Source organism: Thunnus albacares, chromosome 21 (genome assembly GCF_914725855.1).
Source record: "Thunnus albacares chromosome 21, fThuAlb1.1, whole genome shotgun sequence".
NCBI classification, from domain to species: domain Eukaryota; kingdom Metazoa; phylum Chordata; class Actinopteri; order Scombriformes; family Scombridae; genus Thunnus; species Thunnus albacares.
The window spans coordinates 16,339,892-16,355,854 of record NC_058126.1 but is presented as its reverse complement, the minus strand read 5'-3'; the positions used below and the strand labels follow the sequence as shown (position 1 = coordinate 16,355,854).

The window sequence follows — 15,963 nt, the reverse complement described above, 5'->3', positions numbered from 1 at the left end:
TAGCAGAATAACTAGCAAGTGGAAATGTTAAATTAGATGGCACAGCATGTGTTTGCTCCAACAAACTGATTAATAAGTGCTCTTGCAGGCCTGAGATTCTAAATGTCACAAACGTACAGTGATATTAGAGCTCACACTGTGTACATGTTATATGTGTGAGGATGAGGTTGTTAAGTGTAGTCTGTTCTGCTGGCAGCCAGCAGTGTGCATGAATTTAAATATTTAATGTGTATCCATGCGTGTGTTTGTTTTCATGTGTCCCTGAAAATGTCTGTCTCTCTCTATAAAGCAAGGAATCTCTGACTGTCTGTATGCATGTTTGTCCTTCACATATCTCGAGAATTGTTCATCCAATCTACTTCATACCTGGCGGATGTATTGATGGGGACCCAAGGAAGTGCAGCGTCGAGTGTGAAGTTCTTTGGATGAAAATATGGACGTAGTCACTGTGATGTCACCCACCGGTTTGCAAACTGCCGTTTTGAAGCCTCGAGTGTAGTGATTTGACCATCACCATCTTTGATTTTGCTGTCACCATGTTTGATTTTTGGAGCCAGAAGTGACCATATTTGAACGAGAGGGTGGAGCTGACCAGTCTATGACCATACAGTCTATGACCATAGTGCATTTACAATCCATGGTTAACAATGATAATGCTAATGCGACTTGGCGACTTGTAAATCACAATGTAGCCACGCCTTAAAGCATACGCTGCTTTATCGTCTATTTTACTCTAAATGGGGCCATAATTTACAATATGAACACAATGCTGTATTGAAGAAGACTTGAAACTAGCAATTGAGACCATAAACTCATTAGGAAACAGTTTACTGATGTAATAAATGAAGAGAGAAGTAGGAACATTTTCTCATAGACTTCCATACAACCAGACTTCTTTTTGCAGCCAGGGGAGTCGCCCCCTGATGGCTATTAGATAGAATGCAGGTTTTTGGCACTTCCACATTGGCCTCATTTTTCAGCCCCGGAGGTAGTCGCTTGGTATGTGCCCCACTCAATTAAACTGCCCAAGAGAAAAGAACGAGTAAACACAGGAGAAAGAAAGAGAGGCGGAGGCAGTAGAACTAGCCAATAGGAGCGCAGCCACATTTCATTAGCAGCAGAATCAACCAATGGAAGGCCGTAAACTTCTTCTACAGTTCAACCTCTGTTTAGTCTCACTGGTGAAGTATCTGTCTGGATTTAAACCATTTAATTTATTAATTCAGTATCATTTTAATTGATATATATATATATATATATATATATATATATATATATATATTGATATGTTTGTCAGTTGATATATACATATGCGGTTCTTGAGAAATAATAATCAATCAGCCCGTTCTGAACAGGCACGTTTTGAACAGGCACTGCACTAGTGTTAATGACCCGAGACAGTGCAGGCAGTCATCCTTACCATCTGCTGGTACTGGCACATAACCCATCTGGTCAAGCATAGACAGATGAATCATCTAGTTGGCTTCCAGATCCAAACGTCACCCCAAACTGTATCTGTCATCATGTCCGCCTTTACACTTCGGTGGGCTTGACTTTTTTTTTTTTTTTTTTTTTTTAAACACATGTCCCTGTGGTCTAATCCAGAGATCAGCAGCTGTGTTGTATGCAAAACCACTGTTCAGTCAAATAAACTGATAGGTTTAAGAGATCTTCACAAACATCTATCTATAAGGAGAACCAACTGATATCGTACAAAAAATATAATGATTTAAGAGGAGGTTGGAGTAGCTGCTTATCTTGCTTAGTTTCTTTTTGTTAGAGTCATTCATCTTCTTTATTGTTCCCTGAAGAGAAGTAAAACATGGGTTGTCTGGCTAAATTATGGTCCTTTTGTGATTGGTTTACATATTTAGACAGAGTGAGGTTTCATCACACCTTTATCTTAATGTAACCATGTTTGGAATGACAGTGTTGTTCACCTTCTAAAATGCTAACTGTAAAAAGCAAAGCAGAGATCATATAACAGCTGATCTTTCACACACAATGCATCATCTGCTGCTAATCATTTGCTGTCTAACCACTGATCACATACAGGAATTACTCTGATAAAGTATATTTTCTAACAATTCTGTTGACTGCCAGTCAGACAGCATGTCAGATTGTGCACTGAATGCATGGCGAGTCATAACTCTATGATGTTTCACCTGTTTCACCTCTATCATTTTGGTTTTTGTTTGCCATGGACACATTAAGGAGAACAAGTGTGTTACCCCCTAAACGTTATTCAGAATTTGGCCTGAGGCTGTCTTTGGTCACCATAACTCCAAATTGGTCGTCAGTGGACGTGTCTCACAGTGGAGTCTAGGAATTACAACCAAAGATTTTACCATGTTCATCTTACGATTGTCAATTTTCATCTCAGACAGCCCAAAACCGTTTAGAGGGGCCTTTAAGCTAATAGTTGTGAAGCGACTTCACTAAAAGACAAAATGTCAACCTGCTGGTGGCACTAGCAGGGTCAGAGTATCACCAAGGTCAGTCGCATTCATCTGCTGGGGACCATAAATGTCTGTACCAAATTTAAACGCATTCCACCCAAGATTTCTTGAGATATTTAAGTCTCAAGAATTAAAATGGCTGACTGACCAACCGATCGAAAGACCGACATCACCATACATAGAGCCATACCTCTAGGCATGGCTAAAAATATGTTTTTAGCAACATTGATTTCACTCTCAATTTGTATTAATGGAAACAGTAACTAAATAAAATCATCCAGTCACAGAACTGAGCTTAACTGAGCAGTAATAGTAATGCATGCTGTGAAATTCTTTCTTTCTTGAAAACTTGTTCAGGTTGGGCTTTTCTTGCATTAAAATCACTGTGATCACTGCACCACCAACCCTGTACATAAAAGCTGTAAAGCTTAATGTTGACAAATGTGAACTGTTGTGATGTGTATGCCAATTTGGTGTTATTACTTTCTGCTAATCCATAGTGGTCTTGTCATTCAGACATCAGTGGTCTTTCTACACTAACTATAAATTCTTTGTATGCTGCACTCAGTCTCTTTGTATTCATTTTGACTAAAAAAGTAGAAGCTCTGTAAGTATTTCAAATAGTGGCATAATTCTAGGTACAATTTAATAGGAGGGATTGGAGGTCACCACCAAGCAGCAGAAGATTCTTGAGAATATAAAACATTTGGTTTAAAATTTGAAAGATCAAAGAAAATGAATTAATATTTACTGTATCGTATCACTTGACCATTATCCTTTTCTTCCAGTAAGTAAGGCGTCTAACAATTGAGTATCTCAGCAACAGAGGCCATAACTCAAAGTAGATCTGAAATGATCTGAGATGATGAGTCCACTGTAGTGGACCACACAATGAGTCCAAGGACATCCAGCATAAGATATGACAACAGGATGAGAAGTTCTGCATTGGTGTCACCTTGAGAACCAATTAGACAAAGAAAAGTGGCTTATCAAGAAAACCACTTCAGTTACCATTTGAAACTAGCTTGTCTTGGAAGCTCACAATGCTATCCATTGACATAGTCCCTAAAAGGCTTTCTGGTTTCTTCTTTCTATGCTGTGAATGTGCTACATTCAAATAAGGAAAAACTTGCTTAATAGCACACAGGAGTTTACTGTAACACATGAATGAACTGCATGTCTACCAAAGCTGGACTCCTCATATATGGTGTGGCAGGTGCTTGTTCACATCAAGTTCATTTTGTAGAACTTGAGTCACTAAATCTGAAGAATAAACTTAATTTGTCTTACCTTAAAGAATCAAGCTACCGGGCATTACCGTTAACAGTCTATTAATTGCAGTGTCTCAGCTCTGAAAAAGACATTTATGTGCTGTTTCTGAAACATTTGCTTGATAAACATTTTGATATGGGAGTGATAAAAGGTACCACAGAGCCAAGCCAACCAGTCACATCTGTTGATCTGGCATGCGGACAATCAGACGTTTATGATGTTTCCATGTTTATTCCTCTAATATTGTTTTCTCCAACACTCAGTTTCTGTCAACTTGTAATTTTTTGTTCTCCTTTGCTTCTCCCACCATGGATCTCTTTTGAGCCCTTTCTCTATAACCTCCCACGTCCCCCTTTTTCCTCTTGTTCTCACTGCCTCCTTCTGAAGCGTGACTTGCCCTCCAGCTGTATTTCTATATCCTTGTGTCCTTCTTGCTTCTGTGTCTTTGTCAGTGTTTTTTTTTTCCCCTCTCTTGCTCGAAGCTTTTAAGGTCTCATCCAGTGCATACACATATTACAGTATATTTGACTTTTTCAATGTAATTTATGTAATTGTAGTGTTATACATCACATATTTGTACTGGTAGGGCAGATATTATTTATGCAGTGTACAAAACCACTCAGGATTTCAAGTAAACTGAGTAAATTCTTTGTGGAACTGTGTGTATTTGCTTTACAGCTGTGCCCCATCTGTTGCTTTTTGGTTGTTTCTTCTAAAATCCCATTGTTATATTGTAACTTTAAGCCCCTACATATGCTGCTATCATCAGAACAATTCCTCTGTCAGTGATTGTACATGTGAGTGTTACCAACTAAGTGCACTGGTTTCCCTTCTTGCTATGAAAGAACACCATAGTAAACACATAATTATTTGTTTCTGTGGCTTCTGCAGGCATCCTCCTGTTTAGTCCTGAATTAACCCCGGTCAGTAATTGGCTGTGCCTCCTGCAGAGAAATGAACAGTATTCCAACTTCAAACACACTAATCACAAAGACAGCATCAGTAGGTGGTCGTGTGTGTGTGTGTGTGTGTGTGTGTGTGTGTGTGTGTGTGTGTGCGTGTGTGTGTGTGTGCTTGGCCGCTATCTGCCCTTGCCCCTGGTGACAGGATGTGAGGGGAAGAGGAGAGGGGAGGAGCTCAGCTCTGTCATTGGGGAACGCTTATCGCACAGAACCAGGAGACACACACAAACGCACAGAGATGCACGGACAGTGGTGCATACCTACACTTACAGGCACATGCTCACACAAATATACTTAAAAACACATGTGAGTGCATTTGCACACACAAACAGAGATAAGCTCACACATGGACACTCAAAGGGAAGCTCAAAAAAAGATTAAAATAATGAATTGTTCCAACAAATTAAGTGACAACATTTTAACAATCAGTTAATTAATCATTTAAGTAATTTATCTAGAAAAATGCCAAACGTTCTCTGGATCCAGCATCTCATATGAGACAATTTGATTTTCTTTGTTTTATATCATTATAAATTGACTGCCTTTGGGTTTTTGACTTAGTTAAACAAAACAAGCCATTTGAGACATCACCTTCTGTTCTTGGAAATTGTGATGGGTATTTTTCGATGTTTTCTGACATCTTCTAGACTAAAAGATTAATTGATTATTTTGTACACATATGCATGGTTTCTTTGTCTTTCCAGGGTTATGGTGGATGGTCTGAGGCCAATCCACTGAGGCATCAAAGACATCTCACACTGATACCGAATTAGCCTTCACTTTCCTCCTCCTCCTCCTCCTGGTGTCCACACACCCTCCACTTCCTCCTCCTCTCCTGTCATCTGTCTTCTGCATGACTTTACTCTCCTCTTTTCCATCACTTCTTCAATACTCTATCCTCTCACCCGTGCCTGACCTCTTTCCACTTCTTTTGTCTTTAACCGCTCCTCCTCATGCTCTTTTTTTCTCCCCTACTCTTCGACTTTGTTGAGTGATAGGAGCGAGAAAGAGACATGGCGAGGGGCGAGTAGACAGCAGAGAATTCACTTCATCAACCACAGTCTGATAATTCATCAGCAGCTGTTTAGCGTGCTGCTACTTTGTCTTCATTAGCAGCCGCTGGTTTCGCTTCATTCAAAAGTCATTAGAAAAGTTGTTATCAAAAATCTGCAACGATTTCGCCCCGTACCCTTGTCCCCTTCTCAGGTCCACATGTTGAAGAAAAGAAATGAGCCCTCTCTGCTATTTTGATATGATCATCTTTCTATTGAATATTATTGAGGTTGCAGGAAATTACAGGCTACGTTAAAACCTCTGCATAGAAATCATTTTTACTGAGGAGATATTAAATGAGCCATTAAACTATGGGCATGAGATAACAATGTTTTATCAATGATTGATAGCTCATTGGAATGAAATGAAAATGGATGCAAAGACATTTGAAATGAAATCCTACTGCAATAAATGTATTTTTTATCAGATTAGAATGGGTTATAATGTTTGCCACAGTGCTAATGGGGATTATCTGGTTCAGAATTGTGAATCTGTTTGTGTTTTTTTCACAGATAACTACTGGAACGCTGCATCATTCACCACTCCGTCATCCTACCTGCACTTTGCCACCTTCCAAGGTGAGACCAGCGCCGACATCTCCTTCTATTTCAAGACCAGCGCACCCTATGGCGTCTTTCTGGAAAACCTAGGCAACACTGACTTCATCCGCTTGGAGCTCAAATGTAAGATGCATCTGGATGTGCATGAGAGTCATTTCTCTCTGTGTTTTTCTCCCCTTTTCTCTCTTTCACTGTGACTCTTTATCTAGCCTAGTGTGAGGTTTAATCCAGCAGTCAGTCTGATAGCACTGGGTGCAATCTGTCACCAAACACACAGACACACACATAGAATCACACACACACACACACATAAACAGATGCACACACCAGCAACAAGTCATTTGCCTTCCTGATTATGGCACACTACTTTGTGTGATTGCAAGAGAGAGCAATCATTTATTTAAGGTAATTGGTGTGTGCGATAATTATGTCCATTATGAACCTCTGTTTAACCAAATCACCCATTTTCAGGGATGACAAAACACAAGCTCCTAGACACACACATACACACACACAGTCTCTGTCTCTCTTCCTCCGTCTCTCTCTATTTTTCTAAAAAAAGAAAAAAAAAAGAAAGAAAAAACAAAACATTCTTGCAAATAGAGGAGTTTAAACTTCTTAAAAGTTCTCCTTCATAACCTTTACTGCCACAACACACACGCAGGTACGCACACATACACACACAGGGTCACTATTGCTGTCAGTATAATGAGTAAATTGTTGGTTTGTTGAAATTATTACACCTGGTGACAATGTGCAGCTTAAATTTCATCTTATTTTCCAAAAATTGTAAACCTTACCATGCAGACAACCACTTGTTTCCTCATGCAGCCTCGTGCCAAGATGAGGAGCACAAACACACAGACACAACTAATACAATATCATACTTTGAAGGGTTTTAGATTTAAAAAATGGTAAACAGTAGGAGGAAATGGAAGAGATGGCTCTGAAGGAGCGAAGAAAGAAATGACAGGATACCAAACAACGGGACAGCTTTGCACCACCACATTTCACGTTCTTTAAGTACTGGACTTATGATTGACATGTCATGCAGCATGTTTCTGTGATCATGTTCCAGTGGCTCACGTTAACATCCCAGCGGCTGCGGTAGAACCACTCTGATCAAGAATGTCAAAATCATGTTCCTCAGTTTAATCACTGAGCTGCATTGTGAAGGGTGTTCTTGGCACAACGTGGTTGTTGATAGATGGTTATTGCATTCCAGTGGAATTCAAAGGGATTTGAACATTTGGTGTCAAAGGGACTCATTGACCATATCCTGCTGGCATGCCTGACCTGCCACTTTGTGTCAGAATGCCAACCAGTGAACAGACAAACTAGACACATGATTTTTGAGCCAAAGTGCTTTCTAAAGCATTACATTGAATGACATTATGTCAGCTGGTATGCAACCTAAAAGCTCCACAAGATTTTTATTTTCTTTGCAAAGTCTTTGTTGCAGCTAAACTATAGTTTTGCACAAAGTAAAAAACAAGCATATACATTCACAGACACTTATTTTTTGCCAAAAAGAACAAAAAAAAACCCAATGCGCTGATACTATACTGGACACGCACGTACAGTGAGAAGTTTGCCAAAGGGGGTTGGTGTTTGTCTTCTAAACGTGCCCACAGAAACACACAAAGATACAGTAAGTATCTATTCTGTCACGGCTGCACAGCAGGGCAGAGGAGATAGGGAGTGTGTGTGCGTGTGTGTCTCCTGAGGCTTTCAAAATGCCCCCACATCGATTTCCTCTCTCCTCTGCCTTGCTATCATCTTGCATTTTGCCCCACAGCACACGGTTAGACACACAATCGCAAAACAACCCGCATGCACACACACACACACACACACACACTTACACGCTCGCTCACACATAAGCACACACATAATCTCTGCCCTCTCGCTAGTGCAAAAACTATATCTGCTGCAATCCAGTCAGGGCATGAAATAACTAGCATTAGGCCAGAATAGCATACAGTAGCTGTGCTATTGCAAGAGCTCAAAGCATATACACACACTCATAGATACACACCCGCAACCTTGTATAAAACACACATTACTGTGACCTCAGCAGATTCAAAGTCATTGGGTGAATGCTACTCCTCTTTGAATCTTAATAGAAAGAAGTAGACACATTTGAGAGGCAGCACTGAAGACGTGTGTGAACTGGGCTGCTAACAGGATTGAGGACAGATAGAAAAGTCCTTAAATACAGAAATGCTTTACTTTTGGCCTGTCTGTGACTCTGTGGAAAGTATGTATGCACCATGTTTTGAGTCCTTAAGAGGCTGCATTTTCAGATGATAGTCTTGCCCAAAGGTTAAAAATATTTTCAGTCAGGGATCCAGCTGAGAACTTCACTCTCCTGCCTGGAGACCCTGGCTTATAAAACTGTGTTATTGACCTTGTTGTGTGAAGAGGAGACAGACAAAGTTTACATGTGAAGTTTAGCAGTCATTTATGCAGCTCCAGCTTTTTAATGCTGTCAGGTGTTTCTGAATTGTTAAAGCAATATCTGCTTATCTACTAAAGAAAAAAGCAACCAGCCACTACTAAGACTTTTATACAGACTCTTCTTCAGAAAACTGTCAAAAGTTCATCTTTACCTCTATATCTGTACACACTGAGAAAGTTTAGCTGATAAGCATAAAAAAGTTATATTTGAAGAGTTGCTCTGTTACAAAGATGCTTTGCTTTTTTTAGAAGTTGCTTTAAATCATGTTTCAGCCTCTACAGCAGCAGGTTTGCTGTGACAGTCAAGAGTTTGGCTGAGCTTAAATAGACTTTCCCTCCTGAAAGGTTCCAGACTGTGTTCCAGTCGTCCAGGGAGTGAAAAGCACAGAGCAAAAGGCTAACAAAGCGAATGAGACAGACAACAAAGAATTAGCAAGTATAACAGAAAAGGGATCGAAGAGATAATACACTGCCAGCCATCCGAAAATAGATGAAGAGCAGCCAAATAGAGCTTCACTGTAGACAAACACGCATACATATGTACACCCACACATGCAGTGATCCCTATCACAGAGACATACACAATCTCTATCACTATTTATCATTGTTTTTTTGGTGCTGTGCTGACACATAATTTAGAGCTCGGCTCTTTCAGCCTCCATATTAAAAGATTAATAGAAAAACAAATAACAAAAATAAAAAGCTCTGCTGGGATTTCTCTGGGCCAACATTGCAAGTATATGCACAAACAGAAAATTACATTCACACACACATTAACACTTATGACATCCATCACGGCTATGCAAATAGATGAGGCGAGCTTTGTGCTCTGAGGGCGCTTTAGTTTTCGTTCCTGCCTGTGGGCAGAGTATAAAAAAGAAAGTTGTAGGACATCCGTCTTGCTTTACAGAGCTGCTAAAACAACACACAAATAATCAAACGCACACACCCACACTGTTCAGTGCCGCTATAGCAGCATTGCTGTAACTTTGTTGCTAGTGCAGTACTCTGATATATGTTTGGCTTTCTTTCAGCATTTAGAATAACTGATGTCACTCCTCCCTGCCCTGCAGACCTGCACTTTGCATACAGACATCATTAATTCAGTGTACTAAAGCCTGTCAGAGGGCTTATCCTATGTGTGTCTGTGTTTGTCTGTGTGATGTATTGTGGGTAGTTGAATGTTTAAGCGCTTTTTTAGATTTATCTTATAGGTTAATGCACTCAGCACATCCGTGAGATTTCTGGTGTCTTTGCATCTCGTCTAATGATATAATGTCTACAAGAAAGGAATCAAGGAAGAAAGTAAAGGAGGAAGGAATGATGGGAGGGAGGGCACAATGACAAGCTGATTGATAGAGGATGGGTGAGTGAATGCAAGCAAGCAGTAAATGAAGAAACAAATGGAAGAATAAAGGAAGGAATGCACAGGAAATGGATAATGGACTCAAGGGATGGTGGGTGGATAAAAGGAGGAAAGAAATGAAAGGACAAGCAAACAAAGAATTCAAACATGAGAGAAGTTAGTAAAGAAAGTGAGGCAATGGGTGTACTGTAGATACTGTAGAAGGGATGCGAGAGGTGAAAGAATGGAAATGAAAAAAGATAATTAGATGAAAGCGATATGAAAAGGAGAAAAAGACCAGGCATATTGATTAGGCAAAAGGGGAAAAAAGAAAGTTAATTTCCCCATCGACTACTACATAAAAGTATCCACTCTAATATCTGAGCCTAATGAAGCCATAATGAACCAGCAACATATAGCGCAATGGAGTGGTTATTTATCATTTCTATGACTGCAGCACACTGGTGCCAATAACCTCCATATGGCGCCACCCAGAATATACATCTTTTATTCAGCGGTCTCGCAGTAGGGTCAGACATTGAGAAAAGAGTCAAATCGGGTTTTAATTTGACGATTGTAAATCATCTTTCCAGCAGGAAAAATCATTTCCTCGTTGTTTCCTCACTGTTGCTTCATTCCCTTTATAGTTCAAGGCAAAAGGATTCCATTGACATTTTACAGCAACAAGTATTCATTGAACATCTCTCTTACAAACACAATGTTTAGTCAGAGGCATTGACTACAACTAAAACTATGAATGTAAATCAGCAGTGTCTTTTAAGACAGAGGAGAGACCTGTCATTCGGCTTTTATTTGTTTTTAATCATTTAAACAGTAACATATTTAGACTTGTGGAGATAACGTATCTGACTGTATCAAGGTGAGGTAACGTAAGAGATAATTGAACACACATAACACATGCAAACCTTCTCTGTCTATTTTGCCAACTCCTTTTCTTTTATGACATGCCTACACATAGATTGATCACTGTTCCCTACAGAGAGGTTAAAAGGCATCAGACAGTGACCTCGCCTTTGCAGTAGCAAAAACATCTGGAGTGGACAGGTGGTAGGCTCAAACACACACACACACACACACACACACACACACACACACACACACACACACACACACACACACACAGTAATTCAGAAATATCAATGAAACATTGGTGTTTAATCTATCCTGGTCATAAAAGGTATAACAGTGCCCCCTGTTGGTCTGTTGCAATATTAGGTAACTGAACTACGGGGAAACACTAAAGTGTATTAGCATTTCAACATGCTAATAATTCCCCATAACACACATGCACACACATGCACACAAATTAATAATGCAGAAAAACAAGACCGTATGGCACAGTTTCATTTTTCTGTCTGCCTTTCCATCTCTCTCCTGCTCATTTACACACTCTCTCTGTCATTTATCTTTAACTCTTTCTCTGTTCCCTCTCCACCTCTTTGCCTCTTCTTCTCTCCAACAAAACTCTAGTTTAAGAACACTAAAAACACACGGAAACAGCCGGAGTGCCGCAGCTGCTGCAATATAATATTATGTCATGCAAAACCAACAGTTCCTGGCTTGTATCGACTGCCTGTGAGATTAGTCCTGTCCAGAGCTGTGAGCAGTCGTGTATTGCAAAGCTGAAATCTATACGAGCCAAATGAATGGACTCAAAATAAATGAGCCATTAGATTAGAAATTGAACGCATATTTACCTGTAGAGTGGACTATGACAGAACGGGGAGTTATGCGTTTCATGTGGTTTTAGAAATGACTTTGACTAAGATTTCTCTCTTTCCCTCACACTCTCCCTGCAGCTCCTAAAGTTGTCTCCTTCTCCTTCGATGTCGGAAATGGACCTGTGGAGTTAACAGTGCATTCGGCCATGCCCCTCAATGATGACCAGTGGCACCGCGTGATGGCCGAGCGGAGTGTTAAAGAGGCCGTCCTTCAGTTGGATCAGACCTATCGGGCATCTCAGCTTGCCCCTGCACAGGGGCACACACGGCTAGAGCTGTTCAGCCAGCTCTATGTGGGTAAGTCACAGACACACACCCTTCCACTCTATACAAACAATTAATCCTTATGTGTAAGAATGACTCACATACACACATTGATTGCAATTTGACCATTTAAATCCGCTTTGTGTAGAAGGGACACTCAAAGGCAAACACACCATAATTATGAGCGCTTATGTGTGGAAAGCAAGCGTCTAAGTACACATCATCCATGTTATTGGATTGAATTGTTAATTAAAAATCTTTCTGTACTGTCAGTATTCCCAGTAACGCCACCCTCAGATACAGACATCTGCCGCGAGGACATAGGATTGTTTCACAAGTTAAAGATGTACCAGCCTTTAGTAGAAATCAGTCTGTGTTCTCTCTTAAGAGGCTTCGGTCCAGCTTAGCCACAGCCACTGCTAATTAACTTAAATTTAATCCAGCACACACACTCACACAGGAGTTTCACATTTAATAATATGCACATATGTGGACACACGCACGTCCTCGGTAAGTGAGAGGATGTATTAATAAAGTTAAATTAGTAGTTTGCTAAGCCTCTGTGCCGGCTGTGAGGGTGTGTGACTAAAACTCACTAAATTCACTTAGTGAGGTCGTTTCTTTGATACATGAATACTTTGACTCAGCATTTATTTTTCTTCAGATTAAAAAACTATTATTGCACAAAAAGGATATCAGCCCACTGACTCCCCTCCTATTAGGCCTTATTATCATGCTTATTATGCTTACATTTTGTTAAAGAGCTCTGCTGTGGTCCTTATGGCGCAGTCAACCTCTCCACACAATGTCTGTCAACCTCATCAGGAGTACAAATGGCAGAAGATCTTGGCTTTTTTCTCCCTATGCTTTCACTTCTCTGTCTCACACTATCTTTTGTGCTGAGCTGTCAATAGTCTATAAACCAAACTCCCGGGCTAAAATAGTTTTAGGGATTTGCGGATGGAGGGAAAAGTGCTGAGGCGGATCACAGAGCTCCTACTATCTCGTAGAAAAAAGTTCTGCCCAAAGGAGATTGTTCCAAATTCCAATCAGGCATCTCGATGTGATAGCCTTAACCCCCCCCCCCCCCCCCCCCCCCGATCCCCGTTTGTAATATAATTTCATTGTCTCATCACTTTTGCTGATTCAAACGCTGCTGAAACATCCTCACCTTATCATGTCCCAATTTGCCTCTCAGTGTATTTGTACTTTCATTTAGTGAAATGGAAAAGGGTGAGAAAGGTTTTGTCATTGTGCGACTTGCGGCTATGAAACCGGGAAGGTAATGGCTGCTAGATAGGGCCCCGGCCGCCTCATTTGCATGCCTATATCCTGACTTATTTTCCTGTCGAAGGAAAACAGGAGGCTCAGGCCTGCTCTGTGTCAGATAGAGAGAAAGCAGGGGAAGACTTGTATGTAACAACAGCCACCAAGGGGACAGAATCTTCTCATATTTCTCATATCTGATCTCTAATCCCTGGTTAATCCTCATTTGAGGATTGCTTTTGGGAAGTTACAGTGTGGCACACAGGAAGTGACCCAACAACTAAAGGGAAGTGGTTTAGATTTGGCTTCTGACATCCAAAAAAAGATAGAGATCTTTTTGTGTTTGATCCAGAGATTTGGAAAGAGAGAGGAGAGCACTGCAGCTAAACTGGCATCAAGATTTTGTCTGACATCGTCTCTATTCTTCCGGGTAATAGAATGTCTTTTGCCACTTCACACGTTGTCTCTGATTAATATTGATTTGGCTGCTAGGAAAAAAAAAATGCAAATCAAAAACCTAAACTAAATACAACTTAGAATTCTGCTGCAGCCATCTTTGTTTTGCAATATTTGATGGAAGAGGAAAAAAAGGAAAACACACTAGGCATCATTTCACATAAACACACCATTCTGATATCCGTCTCTGTATCATCTCCTTCTCGCTTTCTCAATCAATATGCTCCTCATCAAGTATTTGATTGCTTTAGTGTTTACTGCACAGTGGCTCATTTGCTCTAATGGCCTTGAGAGTAAATGTTATACCATCAGCCTGCTGTCATTTACTTCACACTGTTAACTTTTAGCTCTCCAATTCACTTCATACATGCATATAAATCTTTGCCACATTTTATTCATTTAATGCCGCCATCTGTTCTTTTGATTTCCCTCTCGATTGATGCTCACTATCACGCTTTTTTTTATGATTTTGCATGTTATTGCTCAATTCTCTTATGGTTGGATGTTTTGTCTTTCTTTTTCTACTTTCTTTTTTTTTTTCTCGCCTCTGTCTAAATGGATCGACATCTTGCTTGTTGCTACTCACTGCATGTGTACGACACCTGTCACAGGGAAACCAGCCTCGCTCACCTGCCAAGACAGTAGGTAACATTTAATGAGTATAATGAAATGTCTCTGTGACACTGATTCAGAGACGACAACTTCATTTTTCACAGTACATGCCAACACACACGCACAGATCTCACCTACGGTTCAAATAGAGAGTGTATTTTGTTGCATCTTATTCAGTTGCAACTTCAACACCAGCGGTGAGTTAACGGTAGCCAGGATTAATATTCTGAAAGGTAACCGCTCATGTCCTCGTACCGCTCCTTTTTTTGATTCATTCTACTCATTCACACATAGGTGTGAGCAATTACTGTAGACTCAGACTTATTTCAGTACACAAGTACATTTTTCATGCAAGGATCCATCAGAAGTAAGCCCATTATGCCCCTTTAAGTGAGATAACATTGCTGTGAACCAACAGATATGAAGCACTGGGCTGGTAAAATGGGATTTCTATGATAATATCTCCCCCCTGGAAAATGCCAGTGGGTTAGAAAGGCTTTTGAAATGGCATTTAGACCATGTGAATCAAAAATACCCATCTTAAACCAATACAAATGGCATCCTTAAGAGCACCCCATATAAACATGGAGTGAATACACACTCTTGTGGTGATTTATTCAGCAAAAAGACCAAATGGGACATAGTACCATCATTCTGTTATATGATGGTAATGGTTGAACAGCTGTGCAGCATATTAGTAAAAAAAAAAAAAAAAATTAGGGTATTGTATCTGCAACACATATATACATGCTTACTGTGTGTCTGTTGACTTTTTAAATGTAGATTACATACCAACATATCCACACACATGGTGAAGGTCAAAAAGGTTATATCAATTTTAAAGCTTGACACTTAACTGTAGACTGATCCTCTCTTTTAATTGGGAATTTGCCTGTTGCATGTTGTGTGTGTGTGTGTGTTTATTTGAATCCTAATGAATATAACATGTTTCCTCATTAGCACATCATTACAGGGTGACATACCCTAGAGTCACACATAAATAAATGAGTGCCTACACATGCTGCATGTGTGTTTGTTTTTCTATGCAGTAATGTGCGGTTGTGCTGTTTTGTGTCTTTTTGTTTGTGTGTGTGTGTGTGTGTACATGCTAGAGCCTGACCGATTCTTGATTTTTAAGACTGATACTGATATTGACATTTATAAAGCCACTAAACATACAACATTAAGATTTTTGAGCCCCCAAATTTGATTGCAACAAAAAACATTTTACAATTGAAAAATAAACTTAATAATCAAAGAAGACAGTAACTTAAATAAAAATGTATCCTTCAAAATATTATATAAAGCATTTTCTTTTTGCATATATGGCACCATATTCACCAATAACAATATATATAGTGAAAGTTAATATTGATTGCAGTCAGTATCAGTCAGGCTCTGTTGCCTATAATTTATGATTAATACAGAATCTGAACACACCTGTGTGTACCTGTGTACGTGTCCGCTGCAGTCTCCGCAGGCCTCAGAGCCTGCTGTCCGTTTAATCAGAGA

General features: G+C 39.9%; 1 protein-coding gene across 1 annotated transcript in view; it reads left to right on the top strand.

Annotated features, from left to right (window-relative positions):
* cntnap2a (contactin associated protein 2a) overlaps window positions 1-15,963 on the top strand; it is a 201,507-nt gene that overhangs the window by 150,954 nt on the left and 34,590 nt on the right. The window contains exons 17-18 of the mRNA XM_044340234.1: window positions 6,259-6,429; window positions 11,932-12,150. Of these exons, the coding sequence (XP_044196169.1) occupies window positions 6,259-6,429; window positions 11,932-12,150 (390 nt within the window). The remainder of the gene's footprint in view (window positions 1-6,258; window positions 6,430-11,931; window positions 12,151-15,963) is intronic.